At 41.5% G+C, this 26,030-nt stretch overlaps 1 protein-coding gene across 3 annotated transcripts in view; it reads left to right on the forward strand.

Annotated features, from left to right (window-relative positions):
• The first annotated feature begins 8,849 nt into the window (after nucleotides 1–8,849).
• The window catches only part of COL24A1 (collagen type XXIV alpha 1 chain), a 120,002-nt gene continuing 102,821 nt past the window's right edge, over nucleotides 8,850–26,030 (forward strand). For all 3 annotated transcript variants that reach the window (XR_011680612.1, XM_071436357.1, XM_071436358.1), the window contains exons 1-3: nucleotides 8,850–9,171; nucleotides 14,641–14,702; nucleotides 20,959–22,259. Coding sequence is in view for 2 of the 3 variants with exons in the window: in XM_071436357.1 (XP_071292458.1) it covers nucleotides 9,116–9,171; nucleotides 14,641–14,702; nucleotides 20,959–22,259 (1,419 nt within the window). In the remaining variant the exon portion in view is untranslated. The remainder of the gene's footprint in view (nucleotides 9,172–14,640; nucleotides 14,703–20,958; nucleotides 22,260–26,030) is intronic.

Genomic DNA, 26,030 nt, shown 5'->3' on the forward strand with positions numbered 1-26,030 from the left:
TTGGGACATGGTAGAAGACCATGACCACCTAATGACATTTTCCATCCAGGCAGTTGTAGAGAGCAATGAGGTTTCCCCTGAGCCTCCTTTTCTCCAGCTTAAGCACCCCCAGCTTCCTCAGCTGCCTCTCATGATACCTGTGCTTCAGGCCCTTCCCCAGCTCCACTGCTCTTCTCTGAAAGACTCCAGCCCCTCAATGTCTGTCTTGAAGTGAGGGGCCCAAAATTGGACACTGGTGCCACTTGGATTCCTCTTGATGATGGTCTGACAGCAGGGATCAGACTTCCAGTGCTCCTGCTGGCACCAGCATTTCCTCAAAAATATTATAAGGATTATAAAATGTTCTTCTTAATGCATGTTTTCATTTCTTTGGATTAACACATCATCTCTGGTTCCATGTGCAGGACAAGAGCGTGTTTGCCTGGCTGTAACTAGTACATGTCATTTCTTCCAGCAATCCACATGAAGCCCAAAAGTAAGTCCTACTCCTGAACTTGTTAAACCAAAGGTATTCAAAATCTTTTCCATCCTCCAAAGAGAAGATGTCTTTGAGATGAGACAAAGAGCTGGTGCTGGCTGTCAGAGGCACTTGTGAAATGCCCTCCTTCCATGTCACAACCTAAAACCCCTGGGTGCATTTGACAGTTACTGGCATTTTGCTAAAGTAAACTGGACTTGGTATAGATGATATTTCTGAAAATTAAAGTTATGTTCATATGAAGAAGTCTCGCTGAAATATCCAGATGGATTTAAGAGAGGCTTTTATTTATTTATTGCTATTTTTGTTAAAAAATTTAACACCTTTTGATTGTCATTCTTTGTTCAGGAGTCTGCTTTAACAAACATGGTTGTTTAGGCTCTATGAATATCCAAATGAAATGACCCAAATTTAACAGTAAATTACAAAAACCCCAAAACCCCAAATAAAAACAAAAAAGTAAAAACACTTGTAAAAATATTATTGATTAGAAAATTATTTTCTTAAGCCTAGGGTCACTACAAGAAAGGTGTAAATATTGTAAAAACATTTAGTGATATTTGCCCAACCTAATGTGTCTTTAAACTATATTAATAATTTCTGAGATGCAAAAATACTAATTTTGTTGAGAATTTTTATTAAATCCTTTTTTTCCAACAGGTAAATAAGAATGCTGTAACATTTGCATACATACAATTCAATCGCTGCAAGTTTGCTATTATAGAGAATATTTATCTTTGGAAAAGTGCAGTCAGCTTCCATGTGTTGGCTGACCACTTTAAAGCTGAACATCTGATAACCATAAATGCTATTTTTCATAGGCACATTCTATCGCCATAAGTACTCAAGATAAAAAGACAATCCTCAAACAATAAATAGAAAAATAATAAACTGTAGAATTTTTATGATTTTTTTCCCTCTTTTTGGTTTTAGAGATGTCTACATTTTGACATGCGTGAATGGCTGTCTAGGCTGGATAGTTCAGAAAACTTCAAGCAGCCTCAGTAGTTTCTGAGGAGATGTAAAGACTATACTGTGCCTGTGGTTGAAAATGGAGGCTGAGGTAAGCTTTGGCATCTCCTGCTTCGCTGAAAACAGCTGAAGCCTGGTGGTGCAGCAGATGGTTGTGCCAGCCCCACGTCTCTTGCCTTGCCATTACAACCCACACAGGCTGGGAGCCATTCAAAGAGCAGCAGCTCAGCTGCATCCAGGAGAGATGCTGCAGGTGTCCCCCCTACACTTCCTGGAGGTCCAAAGGTGCAACACCCATCTGGAGGACCTGGAGTGCCAGAAGCAGGTTGGTGGCCAGTGAAAAGTAATCCAGGACCCTGTAAGGACTCCAGTGTGCAAGGTGAAGTAGCAAACAAAAATTAATGCCGGTTCTTTGACAGGCTCTGAACTTCTCAGCTTTGAAGAAGTTAATTTATTAAACTGTTGCATGTGTGTTTGGGTCAACATGGTGCAGTTACTCATCTGTTGTTCAACTTTTGACTATATCTAAGCCAACACTGGATAACTAAGCAACCATGAGGTTTTTTATGGCTCTCTGTAATAAGAATAATCCAGGCACATCTGGCTTAATGAACTTCTTTGATCCCAGAAAAAAAAAATAAGTCTCATCTCTCAGATGTATTAATATTTTTTTCTAATTTTTCATTTTAAAATGAGTGTTTATATTTTATTCAGTTTCTTACATGACATGAGTGGGGAGGAGCAGGGGGAAGATTTATCTGAAATAATTCTGGGCTTGGTGAAAGACTTAATCCTTTGCTTTCCTGCAACAGTAGTTTTTCCTCACATATCAATTTTAAAAGACTGAGGAACACAATCAAAACTTCATCTCTAAAACTAAAGGGATGAAACAGCCTATTAAAAATACTATGCTATATTGGTGGTACAGCTGTAAGGGATTTATGAAAATTAATTATATAACTATTGTAAAAATATCAGCATTGAAGTTAGTGCCAATGTATTTTGGTCTTGGACTCCATTTTTATCTGTCTGGTATTTTCAAAAAAAGCAATCAATCTAAAATATTTCTCTATAGAATTTTTTTTCCTGCCATTATACATGCAGGAAAAAAAATTCTAAAATTCATTCAGGCATGAATTTTAGATACATGCCTGATCTAAAATTCTTGATTTGAAAGTTAAATATTCCTCATACAAAAATACCATGTTGTTATTGACATTTTGTATTTTTGGCTTTCTTAAATCCAGAGATTCCAAGAAATCAGACAACAATAAGTCACATTTGTTTCCTTTATTGGGAGTTAAGAGTACTGAAGATGTCCAATGATGACTTACTTATGTGAGAGACAATAGAAGTGGGAAGTACTACAGTTTCTGTTTTCATTGATAATGTTAATACCTGCCTGGAAATAGCCTGGGAACTCCTGTTTTGTTGAATGTAATCAACAAATGTTGTCAGCCTTAACCTACTCCATTGTTCCCCATGATTTATGTAGGCTGTGTGTTAAAAGACTCAGGATATTTAAAAACCACTAGAGAGAATTGGTGGGAAGCTGGAGGAAGCTTTCTGACACATCAGTGCAATCATTTATTGTTAATGGTTGAGCCACGTAGGGAAAATTGGTCAAATTATTTATGTCTTGCAATTAAATTTCTTACTTCTAGAAGATGGAGTTCAAACTGTTCATGGTATGATGATATTCCTCAGTTTCGAAGTTTGAGTACAGGAAATGGACTTGTAGCTGTCTCGAACAATTATATTTTGTATCATTTTGAATGTCATAAACACAAATCTCATGGAATTTTCTGCTTTTATAAATGGTGAGAAAATTCTGATAAGATTTCTAATGTGGGAACAAGCCTTCCTATTCCAAGGCAGAGATTTAACATGGTGTTGGCCACCAAGCATCAGTATCTCATCTCTAATCAGGTGAGAAGGCTTCTGCAAAGACCCCTTGCAGTTGCCAGAAGGTAATTTTGCAGAAGCAAGCTAACATTATATTTTCAATTATTGCAGAAGGAACACATACTGTTGGCTGCAGGGCAGCAGTGTGAGAACCCATGCAGCCAGAGGTCTGGAAGCAGAGATGATCAGGAAAGACTTTTCTAGGACTGATGAACTGCAGAATGAGGCATTTCTCAGGGTTGCTGACAGAAGGAAGAGAATGTCTTCAAAAAGCACTGGCCTAATGCAGGGCTCTCTGTGGCTTGGGAATGAAATAATTCTCAGATGACTGTGCTGCTCCTTCCAGATGTGTGAGCAATTTTTAGTGCTGATGAGATTTTGCTAGCCAGCTAAGAGCATATGAGTCTGGCTGGTTTCACTTCAGATAGGCTCTGCTTTTATATTGCAGAGAATGGTTTTCAGGAAATACCTGTAGATCTTAGCATGCAGAAAGATGTCCTATATGATGTCTCAAAGGGTTTTTTGCCCCATCCTTCCAGTGTGAAAAGATGCTCCAAAGCACTATCAAGGAGCTTAAATAAGATCCTTGGGTGCTATAAGCTTGTGGGTTTTTTACCTTGGCCAACTACAGATTTTATTCTTTTGCAGATGTAGTCTTTTACTTCCTTTTAGGGATGGATACAGCAAGATTTATACCATGACCAAGAAAACCAGGACCCTTTGGGGAAAGCTTCTGCTGCGGATAGGAGGCTTTGGGGAGACATGCTGAGGAAGCCCTGATGCAGGGGCCCCCACCAAGGTTTCTGAATGTCCATGGCAGGAGGTTACAGCCCCCATACTGGTGGGAGAATGCTCCTTTAACACACCCACTGAAGTCCATCTTGCTCTGTGTGTCTCTCAGCACAACCCAGCAGTGATGGCAGGAATCAGACTCTTAAGTTGTGTTTATGGACTTTGCTTAGAAGGAGTTTTTCAGTTCAATGAGTATCCCAGAAAATACCTCATGTCTCATACATCTTAGTGCCTGCAGGAGTGGGTGTCTCCACTTCCTGCCTGGATGGCAAAACACTCCATCGACGATGGGATAAAGATTAACCAAAAATGACAGTCACTGGGTTTTCTCTAACTCCTCCTGGTTTTAGTCTCACTGGTTGTTCTTAGGCTCCAGAGACCCTCTTTAACATGGAAATTTCCTTGCTTCTCTCTTGGCAGTTTGGCTTATTTGGTAATTAGAGTCTTCTCATTTGGTGAGTTGTTCCCATGGCCCCCTAGTTACACTCACTCTTGTACTAAGTGTTCCCTTATTACTTTCCTAATAACTGCTTCTGAGGCTCCTCTCTTCCTTTACTGTTTCTTGTGTGTTTGGCTAGGCTTCTCTGCATTCTTATATGGCATACTATGTGCCATCACTGGAGCAAGACGTCACAGCTTTTCAGGGGCTGTGTGTGTGGTTATTCCTCTAGCAAACTTGGCTGTAGTTCCCCGTTTGAGCTCTCTCTGCATGAGTTTTTATTCTGCTTCATGGTGGGTTTCTGCTGTAGCAGTGACTTTCCAAAATGGATAATACCTGGACTTGTAAACAATTGCAAGTATCTTGGCTTCAGTGAGACACCTTTCACTTGGAGCTGCTGGAGTCTTGTGGTCTGGAGTCTCTACCCTGTCTTGTGGTTCGCTAAGACTCTCTTCTGTTTCTTGCTCCTGGCTGAATATATTCCCTTACTTGCTTTAACTAAGTATCTTAAGGAATCTCACTAGTCTATATAGATATTTGTGGCTTGGCACTTCTGTCAGTCCTGACCCTACCATGCCATTTTTCTTGCTCTGTGAGCAAGGACCTCTGGTCCCCTGTATCCACAGCATCTCTCCTTTCCTCTCTCAGCTCCTTCGTGTCACAGGTTTTTGTGTGTTGGTCTTGTAAGGCAGGAAAATCCTCTCCACTCCAAATGCTTCAGAATTAAATTGATGGCAATTTTCTCTTTAGTTTCTTGGTAGGAAATTAGAAGGGATAGGATTAATCCAAATAGTAATCAACTGTGCTCTTTAAAGGCATTTCCAGATTTTTGGCATATTCAAAACTCTCAAATGCTCATCATAACAATTTCTTTCATTTTCTACAAAGAATAGGCAAGTCTAATGGTTTCAGACCTGGAGTCCCCCTTTCTTCAACTTTAGCCAATTGTTGTCAAAGACATGCTGTAATCCTTTCCGTTTCTTGTATTTCTTAATCACATTTGATAACTTAGTAACTTTCGTTAACCAGAGCAATGTGTTAAACTTTTTTTTGGCTGCTGCAGAGTATTCTAAACAATTTTGCTGAACTAGGTTCCAGCAGTTTTGGTATGTAGCCTAACACCATATATTGTGGTGTGCAGAGAAAAACAGTTCTCCAAAAAGAACTCAATAGCAGTATGGACCTTTTGCCAAAAATTCCTAATTTTGGGACAGTACCAGGAAACTTGTGTGGGTCCCATTTTGCTCCTACTCAATTCAAAGGCAAAGCTCCCCCCATTTGCAGAGGGATAAAGCTCAGGCTCCAGCACTCAGCCTTCACATTCCCATTTCACACATTTTCCTTCAAATTCTTTTTTTCCTTTATTTTTAGGCTCTGGAAAAACCCTTGCACTCTCCGGTATATTTTCTGGAAGGCGAATCACAGATAGAAACCCTTTCCCTCATCTCTCACACTGTTTAAGAGTAGCTCCTGTTTTGTGCCCCAAAGCACGGCTGGAACTCAGCAGCTGTAATCTGGAGTGACAGATGAGCAAGTCAGATCATGAAAGGAGGAAAAAGCTGCTGGAAAAGGAGCAAAAAACCAGAAGGAAATCTTGTAATCGTATTAGAAAGGTAAGGTGTGATATCTCAGAAAAATTAATTTTGTATTTCAGTAATCCCTGAGTTTACTTGGAAAGATGATAACTGGGGATAGGCTGTGAACAAGCAGGAGATAGCAGATGTGGAAAGATGGGATCTTGGGACATTTGCCATAGGAAATGAAACTTCCAGCATCACTGTGTTGCAATAAGTGCTAATAGGTTTGGAGCTTGAGCATGTCTTAGGTGTGTGTAAGTACACAGACTGCTAAATATAGCTCTGGAAATAAACACATGTAATCTGATAGCTTTAAACATAGTTGGTTTTCTTATTAGACTCTAAGAACACTTGGAAGAAGCAAGTATAATAATAGAACTAATACTGGGTTTTGCCATGAAGTTTAGAAGAGAAGCATTTCTGCAGGGTCCTATTATGGAAGGAAAGCAACTGAGGTGCAGAACAGCATCAGCCACTTCTCAAAAAGCAGGAGTGCAAGAGCTTCCAGGCAGAAGGACACAGGGAAGGGGAGAAGGAACATGCCCGGCACATTCCTGACCCATCTGTGGATACATGACTCAGAGATGTGTGAGCTGTGTGCAGTGAGGCAATGGTAGGGCACAGGTAGCCCTTCTCCTGGCCTCCCCATGGCCAAAGAACCTGTCCAAACAGCCTAAAGGCTGTGTTCAACCCCAGCTGGGGCTGTAACAGGGACACGAAGAGCAAAGGGCCAACAAGAGTCCTACGTTGTGAAATTAGTTGGGTAGTTTTGAATATAGAAAACTGAACAACCAATGCTAGTTTTTAAACTTTATGCTGTCTTATGGAACAGCATAATCAGGGTCAGCAAGCTTCATTTACACCCTGTGTGTGCAGCTGGCAAGAATCTCAAATTGTGCCTTTTTCAGTGCAAGTGCTGCTAGACAGGGAGATCTCTGCACAAAATATCCCCAGCCCATCTCACCACGTCTTGCAGGATGGCTCTTGTAGATGTGCCTTGCAAGGGCAGGATTTATCCAGGGTCATTCTCAGGGAAGCATTCTCTCCATAATATCCCTAATGCTGGTGCTAGAAAGTTAAGAAAACAACTATTTGTCTACTTCATACAAGCCATGTCATGTAAGAGATGGATAGATTTCAGGGAAGGGCACCAAACCCAATCAGTAACGTTCTGTGGTAGTTCATTGTAATGCTGATAAACAAAACCTAATAAAATACAATACTTCTCTTGTTGGAAGCCATTAAAGCATGATTTAAAACAGAAAAGCTGACAAATACTGAAGTGTCCAATATCTGCCTGGGCAGGCACCATGTTCTCTTCAGTGGAAATATACATTTTCATATTTAGCTGTCAGTATGGCCAACGTAAGGTACAAAGATAAGAAAGTAAAATGCTGTCAGTTCTATCTTTGGCTTTCAAAAAGTGAAGTAAACAGGAAATCCCATTGTAGTCTGTAAAAGTATACAAGTTTTGAATTATTTAAGATATTGAAAATTAATTTGAATTTGAAATCAAACACTCCACTGTATTGCCTGAAAATAACTTTCCCCCCCTCTAACTTCGGGTTCCTATCCCCAGTAAAATTCAGCACCTTAGTTTTGCTGTTGGTTCCCTCAAAATTCCCCCCCCCCCATCTTTTTGCCAGTTCCCAGCTACCTGGATCACCCAGAGAAGTCCTTTTCAGCAAAGGGGGGCACCCTCAGTGACAACAATATCCAATTTTTATCTTTTACAGCCTTTCTTTTTGTTTTAGCACTTCCATTATTTTCTGCTGTTTGGGAATATCTTTGGTTTTATTTCATGACATCTTTCTTCAACTTATCTGCAACTGGAAGGTATTTGCTGTATGTCATGAAGGTATTTGCATGATGTGAAAACTTCATTCTTGTAGCACCCAGAAAGAGATAAGCACCATAACCCTAACTCACATCAAATTTCTTCTGAAGCCCATGGAAGTTTTGCTTAAGTAAGGCTGCGGGACTCGACCACGTGTTCGGTGTAGAGCGTGTACTGCAACGTCTGGTATTGTTTAACTCTACCATGTTTGTTTTTAGCGACAGTTTGCATAAAGACGTCTTATGGGATAAAGTTACAAATAGGCTTTGTTCTGGGGACAAGGTAAGAAAACTGGAAATTAAAACTAAAAAGACCTTTGTCTCTCGAGGAAGACAGTGAAGGGTGTCATATTTCTTTGGCACTGTAATGCTACTAAATTACATCTGCTCCTCAAACATTTTTTAGAGGGAGGATTTCTAGACCCAACTCCAATTATCCTGGAGATAGAAAACGTCCGGCGCACTCAGCTTTTTGTGTTTAGATCATTTCATCAACTCTCCCCGCCCGTCCCAAATTTTAATTTAACTTGCAGCTTCCTGCCGAGTCTCCCCAGCTGGAGCCCAGCGGCAGCCGAAGGCTCCTCTCGCCCTCCGGCTGCGCTGAGGGCATCATCACCTGTCCCGGCGCTGCGGCCGCACCTGGGCCGGGCGGGGCCGGGCTCGGCGCTGCGCGCCGGCGGCTCCAGGCTCGGGCTGCCTGCCCCGGCTGCGGGCCGGCTCTCGGGGAGCGGCGCGGGGCAGCGCGCACCATGCGGGGCCGCGGCCCGGCCCGCCCCGGGGGCCGCGTGTGCTGATGTAATCGCCAGGCAGCAGCGCTGAAATTCAACACCGCGGCGGGCGGGAGCTCCGCCGGTGCCGGGGCAGGCGGTGCAGCGCCGCTCCGCCGCCGGACTCCGCGGGCAGCCGCGGGGCGCCCCCGCCGCCCGGCCCCCGGCGCCCCCCCCACCCGCCGCGCCCGCCCCCGCGGGCCGTACGCGGGCCGGGCCGCCCTCGGGCTTGCGCGGAGCTCGGCGGAGACCTCGGGGCCGGCGGGCTTTCATGGACAGGAGCTGACCCTGCGGCGGCGCGGCGCTCGGTTTTCCCTCGGATCTCCGCTGCCCGGGCAAATGCATACAAATGCATTTGAGAGCCGAGAGGACAAGGCGAGGACGCATCTCTCCCGCGGCGCAAACGTAAGCGGGAGCCGGCGAGACGGGGCGCACCGCACCGCCAGCCCGCCGCGGGGCCGGGCAGGGGATGGGGCTGCGCCTCGGCTCCCACCGCGGGCAGGGCACGACCACCCCGGCGGGCAGCGTCCCCACCTCTACCTTCCGAGCGCCAGCCCTAACCCCGCGGGGTCCCCGACGGACCGGCAGGGTGCTGGCTGCTCGGACAGAGACCGCCCGTATCGCTGGCTGTCCCTGTCCCTCTCCTCCGCACCCCCGGTGTCGTTTGTGGATGTGCTCTATCCCGTCCGGCACCCTCGTGTCGTCCTTCCCCAGCCCATACCGGGCAGCCTGGCTCTGGTGCCCCGGGGAGCGGGGACAGCGTGACCCGAGAGCCGGTGATCCCCGAGGGGGAGCGAGGATCCCGGGGCCCAGCGTTCCGCAGAAACCTGGCAGCTCCTGCGCCCCTTTGGTGCCTGGCTAGTAAAACGCGGCACACAAGCAAACGCAAGAGCGTTTAGAATTTACGCTAAAGAGCTAAGGGTACTCTCTTAATACCAGAGATTGCCAGATGAGCTGCTCTGTATTCACGTGTTTTTGCAATTGGTGGAGGTATTTCTGATGCATTCTCACCTGTGCTGCAAAGGTAGAGCTCTGTTCCCTGCCCTTTATCTAAAAGCAGCCTCGGTAAAATGACTGAATTTATAGTTGTAACGATATTAGAGAGGTTACTTGCATGTGTCTCTGTAAAGGGCTGATTTTGTTCTGGCTGTGTCTTAAGTTTACTGAGCGTTCGAGCAGGACAGAAGAATTTGTTTAGTATCGTAGTGAGGATTATGCTGCTGATGTATAATCCGGGTGTACTTGTGAGCAGGTAAGGGGTTTCCCGAAGGTCGCCTTCCTAGGAGATCTGTTTTTAATGGCTGTGTCTTTGGGACTTCTTCAGGAATTGTCTGAGTGCAATTTCAAAGAATGGTTTTATTTTAAATCTATAAAGGGGTATTGCTGATGGAGAAACATAAACTGCATTATAGGAAAGAGGCATAGTAGCAGAGATACAGTTTACTCAAGTTCAAAATATGACATAGCTTCAGAATGTGTCTATATGCTTCTATAATATTTACCTCATTTACTTCTATAGAGAGCAAGCAACCTGGTCACTTGCCTGTATTAAGAAATCAGAATTCCCCACAAAAGGATCAGGTTTCCTTAGCATATGTCAAACCAGTAAATCCCTTGCAACTTCAGCCACCTTTTCCTTGAAATACCATTAGGTCAGGCCTGTGTAGGGATGTCTCTGCAGGTTAAATAAGTAAAACAGCTGCATGACTTCTCAGTCTCTCACCCCACTTATTGACAGAATATTTAAAGTATGAGCAGCCTTGTGTCACCCTTGTTTCTTGCAAGCACCGAGTTGTAGTACATTTGAAGAATGATCTACAAAAGATACAGAGAGAAACCCTTTGAAAGAAGAATATTTCACGTAAGTAAGAATACAAGTTATACACTTCATACAGAAAAAAAAAAAAGGTGTGTGCTCTCTGGAGAACTAGGGTAAGCAATCAGAGATTTACTCATAAAACTGTTCTAAAATCATGTCTTTTCAATTATATTTTTTTTTCTTTTAGAAATACTAACAGAGTTGACTGCTCTTCTGGATTTGGTAGTTTCTCATTTTAAGCCAGATGCTGTCCAAAGAATGGGCCACCAGGCAGGGAGTTTCCTCTCTCTGAACCCCAGTCCTGTTGTAGAACTCCTCTCAGGGCAATGCTCCTCTACCTCTTTCGTCATCTTGTATTTCTCCCATTTTCCATTCGTTCAAGTTGTGAAATTTGGCAAAGAATTCCTTGATGGCTAATTGGTGCTGACTGTGACCAAAGGGCCGGTGAGTGTCACACCCAGAGAGGTTTTGCAGGCTGTTGTGTCCCCTCAAGCTGTGTTGCTAGTAGGTCTTTTAAAATTTGGGAAGCAGCACTGGACCTGCTGGCTAAAATTTAATTATAGCAGCAAAGAAAGTTATATTTCTTTTTATATCTTGAAAGGTAAGCTTGAGAGTTGCAGGGCATCTCTGTCCACAAGGTGCTGTGACCTTTCCAAAGCCCTTCTCAAGCTTGATGGACCCAAGCTGTGCCATTCTCCCCAGGCAGATCCAATGAAGGAACAAGTGTGGGGCAGGTGCTGATGTTTAAACCATTGTCCCTGAGGCATGCAGGACTGAATGCACCTGTGGCAGTCACACTGCAGACAGGTTTACTTGTCCTCCCTAGCAGCCAGCTGGTGGTATTCCTTCCTTTAAACTTGAGATTTAGGAAACTAGGCTGGAATCAAGAGGATACTACTGTGCACTGACCAAACCTGAGTTCTGTATGCTGCTGAGTAGTCTTCAGAGGGTAGAATTTTTCATTGTAGCTTGCCACAACTTGCTTTGAAGCTTATCAATTTTCTCATCCCTCCATCACCCCTAACGCAAAAAACCACCATGGATAGTTGCTGTTCACTCTGTAGGAAGAGGCAAATGGCCACAAAGATTATCAGAAAGATAAACTCAGATTTTTTAGTGGTACAATAGCTCAGTCACATTTGGTAGTGCCTTCCTCCAAAATTATTCAATAGTGGTCCTCAGCATATGCTTGCATGTACAATAGAGCAGATGAAAAGGTAGAAGAAGGGGAGGAAGTTTGAGAGACCCCTTGGCTCTGCCCTAAAACCAAGGTATTGGAACAGCTTCAGGTGATATGTTAAATGGGGAAAAATAGCCAGCTTTTGGGTCAGCTGAAGTCTTCCATGCTGCATGATTCTACATTTTTCTATTGGTGTGTCCCAACATCTCCAAGAGCTGTGGACTCAGCTGAGAAAGGAGCCAAGCTTCATGCAGCTATGGCAGATGACAGGTCAAGCCACATACACATTGTCCATGCCTGGAGCCTGGTGTCTTAGTGGCTGTGCTGGTGTGAGAGTGAAGACTGAGAACTGACTGCTCTGCAAATGTACAGTGTGGTGATCTCAACCAAGAGGGAGGGTTTGCACGGATTAGGTTGCACATGGTTTCATTTACAAACAATTTTCCTGTGAAAAAAGATAGAAGGAAGTCTCACTTTTCTCACGCATTAGAGGACCCCCAGCACTATGGTTGTCTCTGGTCCCTGTTTTTTCTCTTAGTTGATAACTCATCTGTTCTTGACATTAGCTGGAGAGCACTGTGTAAGCCAGACATTTGTCTTTACTTTTCACTAAATGTTTCTTATATTCAGTTACATCTGTGTAATTTACAACCCTGGGAACATGTTGTAATTTCTTGCTTTCCTAAAATGTTTGCTGGAAGTGACAGAGGCAGGTACCTGACAGACACAGCTTTATACCTGTCTGGTGTAGTAGAAGAGGCTGTTGTAATTATTAGAGGAGTCATCTTTGAATTTTGGGCTCTGGGGTTCTTTGATTATCCTTTTTTTTGTAGCTAGCTAAAGTGTTTTATGTGATTTTTAATGGCAAATCCATTTTGCACCTTTGAAAATAATAAGGGTCAAATAAAGGGTTGTCCTGAGTTTTAGCTGATACAGTGCAATGCATGGACTTTGTGTCTGGCACAGCTGTCTCTGTCACTGAGTTTCTCATTTGATCAAAAGATGATGCATTGTGTGATGCAGAAACTTTGAACTTGAATTCTGAGCTTTAGGACTCTGAAAAAATGAACTGAGTGTCCTGTAGTGGACGAGCTGTTTGGACAACAGTTGGTGTTAAGTCCTTTTTAGGAGTGACAGAACTGCTCCAGTAGACATTTCATGGCTGTAGCAGGAGAAAGCTTGAAGGGAGGAATAGCTAGGGATTGTAGTGGTGGTTAATTAGAGAACATGCCCCTACAAGCATGTTGGGATGTGTAAGGCATAGTTTCCACCTTTCCCTCCCTCTGTGATCAGAGCTAAAGCATTGATGCATATTTTTGAATATCCTATATGTTCTATGCATTTTCTTCTGAAAGGCATGCTGTATCTACCATTTTACAGTGGCAATGACGACTATTATGCCTTATTGTGCTTAAATTATTAATTTGTTCTGTTTGCCAAAATTTAAGCTCTCACAATATACAAATCCACTCGACGAAATCAGGCTATTGCTCTGTGGTTTTCATGTACTTGGATGTTTCTGAAATGTTTGAATTCCAAACCCTTTGAAGAATTAGTAAGACTTTTCACTAAATACTGCTCTGTGTGTATGCACATGTACTTACATATATTTTCTTTCTGTTTAAACCATATGTTCCTGTATAAAGAGTGGTAGTGTTTTCTTCCTACCTTTTTTTTCCCCGTGTGAAAATCTGGCTAATTAGCTGGCAAAATTAGGTGACATGAAGTTATATATGTTTAGTTGCAGCTATGTCACTTTCAAGTACACTTGAATCCAGATACTCAAGTGCTCTTTGACCTGGTCCAGGAAACTTTTTTAGTCACTCTAGCATTCCATATTATGAAAAAATGCTGAGATTGCAAACATTAACGAGCAAGAGGCTTGAGTGTGACTTGATTAGTTAGTGTCAGAACTATATTTCTGATATTTTTGAAATATTTCTTCTTAGAACTGAGTAGATAGAGGTTACTGTAATTGTTACACGCATCTCTGCCTGGTTGTCCAACAGTAACAGAAAACAGATTTCTCATTTATTAAAAGATTCAGTCACTGATAAGAGAGTGGTTAGATGTTAATCTGGCTAAAATGATAATTAAGAAACAGCAGACAATCTGTTCTTAATCACAGCAAAAATGTAGTCTGTACAGCATTCAACACTTCTAAAGTGAATTTTGAGCACATAATCTAGACCAATCTTATGTATGTTTGTTGGAAAAACTGAAACACCAGTGTGCTATCAACATTATTTTCGTACTAAATCAAAACACAACACTCAATATAGCTATCAATATGACACTCTTCTACCTGAGCATGGACTTGTAAGTTGAAGTGTGATGGGATTTTTTTATTACTTTGTGAAGATCATGACTTATAGCATGATAAAATTTTATGATACAAGAACAAAAGTTTGACACAACATTTTCACTTATGGGAAGATGATGTGATCTAGTGAGAAGATTGATAGGACATCAAAAGTATCTAAAGTATCTAATGATCTCTACAGGAATTAGCTTGTCATTTATTTTATGGGTTTTTTATGGTCATGTTTTTTTTCTTTCCAGGAAGAAATGTACTATGTAGCAGCATCCATATTTGAAAGCTGCTGCAAGAAAATATAAAGCAGATGCAGTCATTTTATTAATAAAAACCAGTGTAAAATATATGTGCTATGCATGAGGGCATACACAACCTGGATCTTTGTGTGAAACTCCTTCTCAGTATCAGTAAAGTTGTACAGTGTGATGGCTTTGATTCAGGACTTGCTGAAGTCAATGGTACTCTGCCATTTGGATCTTGAACCAGGTTTCTAATTCCTTGGAGTTCTGAAACGGTAGCTGTTTGCTCACATGTTTTTTCCCTTTCTTTCCCTTTTAGGAAAGCTCTCCTTTTCATTGCAACATGTATATCTGTGGGTGTTGCACAAGTACCCAAACAAGGTGAGAATGCTTTGTTTATAATAGGACATTTGTGTAATATGTTAGTAGATGAAAAGAGTAAATGTCTGTTGTTACTTGTGACCTTAGGTTCAGTTCATTAATTCATGTGACTTAAAGAAAATACCAATTACAGCATAATGAGAGCAAAAGTTTAAAGCACCAGTTTGGAAAAGATGACCTTTCGAAAATTATTCAGATTTTCTGTCTATGAAATTGCTTACATATTTAAGCAAACTCTTCACAAAAAAGAAGCCTTGTACAGTGAAAAGGCTTTGATTGTGTCTTCACTGCAGTGGGTGTCCTTGGGGGTGGCGAGCTATGACTGAGTTACCTTTGCACTTAAGGCAGGCAAACTATGGCATATAATACAGGCTGGCATTGCTAAAGCAAAATGTAAAATTTGGTATTCATTTGGCTTTGCATTCAGATGCAGATGTTGTGAGCAAAAAGGGTTGTCTTGTTTTTAGTTTGTTTTTTAATCTGCCAGCTGTTATAACAGCACCAGATGTGCAACTTGCTCTGGAGACTGCTGTGGGAATGATAGGTCCCAAAGTGGTGGTGGCCGATGTGCCATTTAGCCACTTCTTATTTGCCATGAGAGTGGCAGCATCAGTTCTCTACCATCATCCTCTGCAGTACAGGTGAAGCATGAAGTAGATCATCCTTGGCTGGTGAGTGTGTAACTGCAAATACTCATCTGAATGCAAACAGATGGGTTGCGTGGTTAAGGCAAGACTCATTCCTGATAATGTTTTGCTAGAGCCCTTTGGGATATCTCAGCAGCCTCCCACCATTATTCTCACCAATGCGTTTTTCCTGCTTGTCATTCCCAGAGATTGGCAGAGTTTGATTTTCCCTTCAGTTGTGAAGTTCTTGTTTTGCCTCCCCCCCCGCCCCGTTGCCTTTGTAGTTTTGCCCTCCAGTGTTGCCCATTTCTTGCCTGGTAAGATTGGTTGTTGATTTTTCACATCCCGCTCAATGGGGGCCATATGCTTTTGTGATGATGGGATTTTCCCGGATTTTTATAATAGCTGAGCCAAGTTCTCACTGGAGGAGGGGCAGCACTGTTAGATGTGTGTGGCCTGCCCTGCTCCAGGCCTGCAGGGATGGGAAGGGAAGAGGCAGTTTTAGGAAGGCAGTTTACAGTTTCCCGGTGTGGTGGGAGCAGGTGACAGATGGCAGAGACAGATGTGTGGTGACAATTTGAGTGTCTTCATCCCTCCAACCCACCCTCCTCCTCCTCTGCAAAGAAATAAACCTTTTTTCCTCACTCTCATGCCCCTCAGCCTGAGAATTGCTTTTCCCTGACCCTTCAGGTGAGGACAGTGAAAGCTGCAGGGTGGGGGGTGCAGTAACACAGGGGAGTGGGTGGAGACTGTTCTACCTGCCTCTTGGCTGAGAGTGCCTCCATGCACAGAGCTTTGCAGAAATGGAGTAAAGCCTCTGGTCTCAACATGCTTATATTGAATTATTTTTTATTTTGTTACCAGCAGATGAAGGAGTTTGCTTTTCTTTTCTATTATTATTTTGTTGTTATTGTTATTACTGTTATTCAACAGCATTTCTAGACAGCCATATGAGAAGCCTTATTGAATGGAAACTCCTCTTCATCCTTGATGCACAAGTGCTGTACATGACTTTATTTTCTTTAAATGCTTGCTTGGGATCAAAATGATGCATTGAATCTTGATGAAACTTTCTTCCCATGAGTGGATTAGTTTCCTCTTGCACTTTATTTGCACAGTGTGTAAACAAAGTTGGAAAAAGCAGTTCAGAGAAGGAAACCTCCTCAGAAAAAACATAGAGCATTTCAAGTATATCCTTCAGTTTCAGTATATAAGCTACAGAGTTACTTTATTACATTTGTGGTGCTTAGTCCAGGAACAGGATTGCATGCCCATTAGGAACATGTTAGCACCTTGGTTTTTAAACTTCCTTGGCAGTGGTATTTTGAAAAAAGAATATTCTGCCAAACATGCAGATGCTAGCTGATTAACATGCCTTCTCTCCTGAGCTGAGGAGACAGCCTCAGCATGCTTCATCTGAGAGGATACACGTTGTTCAGTTTGGTATGCTGCTATAAACCATGTTCAGGGAAGTACTTGTAAAGATACAGTCTCAGACTTTAGGAATAATACTTTGAGTGGGGCTCAAGGACATGCAGAATTAATGTGTCTTGCTGGCTTTCCTATGCCAGTAATTGATCTGGCATCCAGGAGAGCATTTGTTGCAGCCAGGTATCTTAATATACCCAGTTGCAGATGCATCACCTAGAAAATTGGCCATCTGATGAGAAATTACTCTTGGTTCTGGTGGAGCTGATTGATGAATGGCCCTTTTCTTTTCCCTTACCCACACTGGAAAAGGGAAAGGGAGAAATGTGTGTACTAAGATTGCTGAAACAGGGAGAGCATCTCCGAGATCCTGCCTTCAGAGTAGCTGTGAGTATGGAGCAATGTGGAAATGAGCAAGAGGGACTGAAGGGAATATGCATGTGAAACAATCCTATAGTCAAATCCCTTCATCCCTCCCCAGTTCCTTTGTGGGGTTATTTTTGTGCCACACAAGGGTCAGAAGGCTTTTTGCCAAAGCTGGTGTAAGGTTTTGCCTTACCTCATGATGCAGTAAGGCTGTGAATTTTTAAAGATCTCCTAGAAGGTGGAAGGAAAACACTTGACACCAAAACCTCAAAACAACCTTTCCTTCAAGAAGTTGAGCTGTTACAGTTTGGGGGACTAATGGGTTGAATAAGCAGTAAGTGAAGACAGATGTTTTGTAGACATGAGTAAACAAAGAAAACTGACAACTGATAGGTAAAGCAAATAGTGATTGTCATGCTGGAAGGAAGAATGAGAGGGTTGCCTGCTCCCAAAATCCAGTGTGCTGCCAAGAGCTTCTGAAAGCCTTAAAATAAAATAAATATGCATGTTGGACCAGAAGCGAAATGACTGGCCAAAAAAGTTTGGAACAACCTTTTGGCTTGACAGTGGGTTAACACACAGCAAGTCAGCAAGGAGTAATTCCTTTATACTTACTTTTTTGATGTCATTTTTCACACAATATTTATTTGCGTTTAGCTCTCTCAAGACCTGCCATTGTTTGCAGAAATCTATTTGCAGGATAGAAAAAAAAATCTTATTCCTCTTCATGCTGATTATTTTCTTTAATAACTTTTAAACTATGTGCTCTTTTCAAATCAGAACTGCCAAAAAATTGACCATTTTGCTTGCAGTTTGCCTTTTATTAGTGATAGGCTTGAATGTAATTTTTAAGCTGACTATTTTAAACCAGTTTAAGCTTTTTATTTTACACTTGAATTTATAATACTTTGGATGGATCACATGCATTACTATTTAAAATAAAAATAGGTAATTAAAATTTTTGTAAGTAAAAATGCAACCACTTGCCCAGTATTTCAGGTTAGGATGTGATACTTAGGCACAACCTTAGGTTAGGCTAGCAGCTGTTCTTGTGCAGTCAGCTGGCCCTCCCAGTGCAAAGAGGTAGTGGAGCAGTGCATTCTGCCTTGGGGACTATTTGCATGTGTACAACTGTGTTGCCCAGAGCTCAGGACCTGTGTTTCTTCCCAGCTTCCCTCCTCAAGGGCAGTGCAAGCACAGCTTTCTCCTGCAGAGCTACAGGCAGACCAGGCAGGACGGGGTCCTGGCAAAGAGCAGTGGTTCATTAGCAGAGGCACTGTGCTTTGGAGCTCTACTAGAACCTGACCTCTGTTATCAGCCTGACAGATAAAAATACAGCCATGGTGAATTAATTGCTCTGAGGCAAAACATCTTGAGAACTTGGCATACACAGGACTTTCTGCAGAAATACTCTTTCTCCATACCTCCGTCTGCACTGGCTGCTCGCCAGGAGAGTCTTGGCCCGTCCGTGAATCTCAAACATGACTAGAAACACTACAAGGTGTGTAATTAATTTTCAAGATGTACAGTGTGTTCAGGTTGATGCTTTTGGTTCCAACTTATAAATCACTCTCAAGGAAATCTCAGGCACTTCTCATAATTTAGCACTGAAACTAAGCCAACATCTGTCTATTCTTAAAGTTTGCTATGAATACATTCAGTAAACAGAGAAAGGGAAACTGGGAAAGGAGACCTTTTTTCCACTTAAAGCGTAAATATCCATTTGTTTCAGTGGCTCTTTTCTTTCAATATTGTAGCAAATTCTTAACTTTTCTTCTTTAAGCTAAATTTTTGTTGTGTTTTATAATAGTTTTATATACTTAGTATAAGCATGCCCATAGCAAAAGTAGCCTCAGCAAAATGCTATAGGAAGTGCCTGTGTCTGCCCAGCCAGGCTTACTTGATCAGTGCAACTATTAGATACTACAAGTAATTTTTAATATAGGTGTTTCTCTGAAGTTGTTCCCATGAGAGGTGGAAACAGATGATATCCTATGCTGCTGTGTAATGCTGTTTATAAGAACTAGTCTTCAGGTACCCCTTGTGAAAAAAAATCCTAAAATATGGGTTAAGGGGACCTTGAACTCATCTGGTCCTAACTCCTGCTGAGGTCAGCGTCAATGAGGTTGGAGTCACTTCAGGTTGTTGGGTTCTGTCCAATTGGTCTTTGAAAATCTCCAAGAATTGGGATTATCTCATGTCTCTGCCTCCCCTGGTCCAGCACTTGACCACTTTTGTGGTGAGACTGCTTTTTCTTTGTATGGAGCTGAAATTTCTTGTGCTGCAGCTTGTGTCTTACTCCTCAGCTTTTCTCTGTTTTCCTTATGGCCTCAATTCAGATAATGGACAATTTTATTTACATTCCCCAACCTTCCTGTCTCTAGACCAAGCTAATATTTCTTCAGCCTTCTCAGCATCTTTTAGCTCCCTATCTTCTTGTTCCATATTTCTGTGACTGCATTTTGATTCAACATCTGCAATATTTCTGCACCTTTCGCAAACACTCAGGCAGGCAGTTTTACCAATGAGTCTATCAATGCCATAAATGCTATCTTATTTTGAGATCCTACAGAAAGGCTCTTGAGGATCTGTGGTTTAGCTCCTAAGGAGCCTTTGTAGTGTTTCAGCTGCATCATAAGGGATGTATCTTTATATTCATCCTGAAGGAAGTTGTCTATGCCCACCAACTCCAACTTGCCTAAATGTGATTTAGGCAATAAGAAATTAATTGGGTCATCTTCAACTGTTGATTTACCCAAAGGTGGCATTGATTTCTTATCCCAAAGCAGACAAGATTTCAGTTTATCAGGATGATAGATAATTGTGTTTCTACCCATTAAGTGAAGATATTTAGCCAGGTAAAAGATGGAGACACTGTGTGACCCAGACTAAGGGAAGGCTTAAAGGACATAGCTCACATTGAATGAGAAAGTAGAGAATCCAACACTGAATAAACCACTGCCCATTCTTCTCTAGGAAGATCTATCCAGATTTCTGTATGCCGAAGCCAAATCTATAGAACATCAATCAGTAGGACAGCTGGCTGCTCTGTCTCCTTATTGCCTTCTGCTGTGGAGTGCATTCTTAGTTCAATGTCTTGTCGTGGTGGCTGCAGCCTTGTGCACTTTAGGGGGAGAGATGAGCCAGAAGACAGGAGCAGTACCCCTTGAGTCCTGGCAATTCTTCTCTTTCCTTGCTTCTCACGACTTCCACAGCTCCAGAGTTCACCTTATCCATGGCTCTAACAAGTAAACTGTGTGGAGGGGAAGGAGGCGGTACTGTGCTAACTGTGCTATAAATAGCTTTCCTTTCTTATAAACTAAGCAACCCTTCCCTCAAATGCTTTGACTTGAACATTTTAGATAAAGAGCAACAGCATGGATTTATTGCAGAAGATTTTTTGCAGAAGAAAAAGTTTTTGAAAAAAAGACTAATTCTCTGCTCAAAGAGTGGACAGGATTAGCTTAGTAAGTAAGGAACTAATGAAAGTGTATTCACTGATCACTGGAAAGTTTGAAGAGAGCAAATGAGGATTTTTCACTTTCATAAGTGAATTAACCTACAATGGGCATTTTGTGGACCTTTCTGTGTGTGTGTTTGTTTAGCTTGGTTGGAGTTTTTTTTAAGATGGAAATTTTGCTCTGGGTTTAATTACTTGTTTGATTCATGTGAAAGATCAGTGCCTTCCAAGAGGGATTTGGTGGCCTTACTGTGTGAAGTGTATATGCTCTGAGAGGTAGAGATTTGTGAAAATGTTGTGTGTACATTTTTTATATGGATCTGAATGTATGAGCTTGTAAATTAAATCAACAGTGTGCCTTTATTTCTTTTTACAGCAATAGATGTTCTTCATCAACTAGGCCTTGTGAAAGATGTCCAAGAGCCTTCAGAGACAGCAGTGCCCTCACCATCCTCTCTGTTACCTCAGGGTGTTCGTCTAACTGCATCAGGAGTGGTGCTAAGCGATGATGCACATATTGAGTCCCGTGTCCTTCAAGTCATACCATCAAATCTAGGGCATCAGTTCACCTTATTGGTTGGGCTGTACTCTTACAGAGCCAGTAATGCTTTTCTTTTCAGTGTTAGGAACAAAAGCAGGCTGCAGTTTGGTGTCCAGCTGCTACCAAGAAAGGTAGCAGTGTACACCGGAGGGAAGCAGCCCGTGTACTTTGATTATTGTGTTCATGATGAACAATGGCATTTGTTTGCCATTGGCATTGGGGACAAGACTGTCTCACTATTTGCTGAGTGTGGAAACAAGTACTACAGTGGTGAAGTACTTTCTAAAGTGGAGACATTTGATTCAGAGGGTGTATTTACCCTGGGAAGGAAGAGCTCTCACTCTGTCAGCTTTGAAGGAGTTATATGTCAGCTGGATATTATTCCCTCTGCAGAAGCCTCTGCAAACTACTGTAAATATGTGAAACAGCAGTGTCGCCAGGCTGAAACCTATCAATCTCTGCGTGGGGCTCCACTTCTGCCACATGGGCTGGATGCTTTTTCAAAGATGATCACTGATGAGGAAAACCTGGAAGATATATCAGCTTATAGATGGAAAGAAGTATCAAACATGCCTGTTACCAACGTTGCTCAGATTCACTTTTTACCAGACCACTTTGAGTTAAGAAATGCCTCTGTATGGGAGTTTGCAGAGACCAAACCTCTGTTGCTGGAAGCTTGGCCTCAAACAGAACTCCAGCAGAACATTGATCTGGCTCTTCAGCAGCAGGAGATGAGCAGAAAAAGAAACATCACTAAAACCCCTGCAGGATCGTATCCAAATAGTTCAGCTAATACCACAGAAGATGCAGACAGACATAGCGAGCCTTCTCTGATCTCCCCTGTAAAACAGAGTAAAACTAAAAGCAAGGGAATGGAAAAAGCAAAACAGCATTTAGATGAACCAAACAAAAAGCAGCAAATCTTCAACACAACTCTGTACAGTTTGCCTGCTGAACTCCCTCTGGATAATCAACTCCATCCGGGGCAGGAAGGTGCATTTGATGCTGATGAGACTTATCGTACAGAAAGCACTTATGAAAATGGTATTGATAATTATGCTTATGACTATGAAGATCTTGGCAAAATGTTTGAAAGGGGAAGTGTCAGAGGTCCAAAGGGGGAAACTGGACCTCCTGTAAGTTATCTTTATTACTCTTTTTACTATATTGCAGCAGCATACATTTAACAGAGGCTTTGAAAGAAACCTCTCCAAGCATGCCAAAGCTGTGACTGCAGTTTCTCCCAGCTGTATTGTACAAATGTTTGTCTGCCTTAAATGTGTCTTTTTCTCACATGTAATTTTCATGTAAGTGTAATATACTTTTATTTACTGGAAGAATATAAAGGCATCCACAATATTCACATTCTGGTGAAGTGGTAGGCAACCCAGGCTTCTTTAAAATTTGGAATGCAGGTGGATGTTTGTAACTACTAATTACAGAGACTGATCACATAATAAAACTGCAGGCTAATTTAATGCAGTTCACAAGTATGGGTGCTGGTCCATAAAAAGAACAACCAAGGCTACTTGGAAGACTGACACAGTTGTCTTGGTTGAGCAATGCTGTCAAAATTTATAGTTGTAGAAATAGATCAGCTGCAGAATCCAGTCTGCAGGCATTCATAATCCAAGGTTATGAGGTTAAGCAAACCTGCATGGAAAACATTTTTAGAACAGTCTTACAAGGTTTTGAGGTATTTTTTCAGTTCACAGGGTAAGTGATTTTTGATAAAATTGCAAATGCACAGTAGTGGTTTTAACAGAAACTCATTTATCCTTTCTTATTGTGTGCAGAAGTCTCATAAGCTTTTTAATACATAGAAATGTGCCCGTATATATGAAGCTACAGATCAGAAAGAACATCAGTTCCTGCTTAGCCTGGGAAATATGATAGATCATGCTTCGTGCATATGTGAGATTTTGGTTAAAATTTTAAACCGTAGTTTATAAACCACTTGCTTTTTTTGTTTGGTTGGTTTTGGTTTTGTAAGTGTTCATCTGTTTGGTTATTACTGGAAAGCAATTTGATATGTGTTAAGCAGCTCCTAATATATATTTAAATATGGCTATAAATTTATTGTATCTATTCTTTCAGCACTGAAATATTTTTTTCTTGAACTAGTTAACAACTAAGAACCTATTCAAAACTTCACTTTTTACTCTAAACAGGATCCAGGCACAAAGTAATTGTTACACAATTGAAAAATGTGTTAACAAGTAATTCACACTACTCCAGAAGTGCTCTTGCTTAATCTTTTTCAATTGTGAAGTCAGTTTTTTTTTCTCTCTTTGTCTCTTATGATAGCATTCATGGTGACATGTCACTAAGCATGTTGCTGTCATCAGCATGAGGTTAATTTCCATTTTTGGACCTTAGGATGTTTAGTAACTACTAATGGAAGGTTTTAATTTTAGCCTGTAGCTTATTTGTTGTGATTTCAGTCAGTCACAGCCAAGAAAGTTAAATCTGCTCTTTTTCACGTGTCAGAAATGGCTGCTGATAGTGTTGGTTGTTTGCATTACTAAGAAACTCCAAGCAAATGCTCTGGGTTGTTTTTCTAGACAGTACACACAGACACTACACATACAGTGGCAAAGTGACAGCTGACTTGAATGTTCAGAGGTGTCTGTTACCATCTTCAATGCTGTCTTATGGACTGGGGATAGAGAAGATTGTCTTGCTTGGGAATGCACACTGTAGTCTGTAGGGAATATGGTGCATTTCTACTGAGGTGTTTTGCTGGGTTAGGATTTAGATAACGTGCCCAGGGTCTTAAAGATCTGTGGTAGAGCTAGGAAGTTAATCTAGACCTTTGTGGGCCCCAGGCTGGCTGAAGGGACCAGCAGCACCTGCTGGAACAGAGGCAAAGCTGAAACACCACTCTCCCAGAGAGGCTGACACCAAAGGGAGAGGAGATCTCTGCATGAAACTAAGAATTGTGCTCTGTGGAGATTGTGTGGCTCTGTATCTGCTACTGCTGTTGGTCTCAGACTTGAAGAGATGATCTTGGTTTGCTTTTTCAGTCTAGTCCTCCCATGCAGAGATGACGAGAATTATTAATGCAGAATTAATTCTATATGTGTGGCTCTAACACTTTAGTTTATATGTACTCATGGAGTCTGCAATGTGGAGCCTAAAAAGCAACACTGAAGAACTTGAAAACTTCCCTTGCAGCAAAATGTCCTGATGAGGCATGAAACCCCCTCTTTTTACTTCTTTTACTATGTTGTGGTTGGTTTGAATCTTCTTTCAAGATTTGAACACAGAAGTTAATGTTCGTTCTATTGGAATTGACAGGCAAGAACTAGCTTTTGTGGTTCTTAAACTACTCAGCTTCTTTTAGCTTTTAATCATCTACCAGAACTGATTCTTGACTTGTATAATTAGGCCTCTTATATTCCATGATCCCACAGCTGTGGAATTCCCCTCCCGCTGCAAAGCAGGACTCCAGAATTCAGGCTTTCATTTATGGATAGGGTATAAAAAGGGAACAGCTATTTTTTCAAAACTATTAAAACCCTGATTAAAATTCTAGCAGCTGTAATGACCAAACCCCCCCCTAAAAAAATATAAAGTGAGTTTAAACTGGAATAGTAAGATTTCCTGAAACACTTCTTTCAAGGCAATGTTGCTCTGTCCATCTGATGAACCACTCCTTTTTGGGATGCAGAGGGTGCTGGCAATCTGTAAAGATTACAAAAATAAATGTGGTGTGCATTTTTAACTGTTTAACTTTCAAGCTGATATTTTTCATTGCACAATCTAAAGTAGTTTGGAATAACATGGGGCATAGTCCCACACAGGAAGAAGGAGAAGCTGGTGTGAGCTGAAGTGCTGATTTATGTTACTTGCTGGTAGGTAATTGCATCTTCAGGCTATCTGTACAGGATGTGGCCTTCTAAGAGTAAGAGAAATGAACTAGGAATAAATTTCCTCTATTGGAAAAGTTTTTCTAGATTTTCAAGATACTCTGCCAGAAGGAGGAATGGTAGAAGACCAAATGGTGGTGTTCTTTCTAGTTGGTAAAGAGAAGCAGTCTGGAATTGTTGCCAGGAGGAAGGGGAAATGGCAAGCCCTGCAATGAGCAGAATTGAGTCCTGGAGAAGCTGTCCTATTGCAATCCAGAGGTGTGAGAGTAAGAACACTGAGAGAGCAGTTCAGAGATCCCAAATGTTGTAGCTTCTCTTTCACACTTAGCTTATTTCATTTATTTTACTCTCAGCTAACCTTTCATACTTCTGCTGATTGCACTCTTTGCTTATTTGTCAGTTGAACAGAATTGCCTGTTGAGGCTCCCCTGACCACAGGGGATATATTGGTCACCTAATCCCTTTCTTGCATTTCCCTGCCCAGGCTGAGAAATCTCAGTACCTAATGATTCAGATAAAGATTTGCTATATGTAAATGAAATGTTTCCTATTACCTCTGGATAATAGGTCAAATTTAAAACACATGTAACCCAAGTAACATAGGGTTCAGAACCTAGGAAAATAATGTAAGTTATTTCATGTTTAGGAAAGTTCCTTACGTTTATTCCAGTGACCATTGGAAAGGCTGTGAAAATTTCTGGAAGAATAGCATCTACTTTTATTTCAGGATTAAACAATGAATATTTGGAACTTGAGCTTTTTTGCTTAATAGCTAAATGAAGTTTTTACAATTCCTAAAGACAGTAAGTTGTAGTATCTTTTTAAGTTACAAATTATCTGTTTTGAGCAAACTGATTTTGTTAAACAATTTTAAGTTAGCATCTGTAATATTTATACAAAGTAACTTCCTTTTGTTTTGTTTGATAGTGGTGGTCAAAGTGTCAAATGCTAAAAATCAGATTGACATTTCTAATTGCTTCAGATTTGTTTAATTACTGTTTCCAGTAGTTGGAAGAAAAGCTATTCAAACAAGTG

The sequence above is a fragment of the Agelaius tricolor genome, unplaced genomic scaffold (genome assembly GCF_023055355.1).
Source record: "Agelaius tricolor isolate 1412-34295 unplaced genomic scaffold, bAgeTri1.0.p SCAF_11, whole genome shotgun sequence".
NCBI lineage: Eukaryota > Metazoa > Chordata > Aves > Passeriformes > Icteridae > Agelaius > Agelaius tricolor.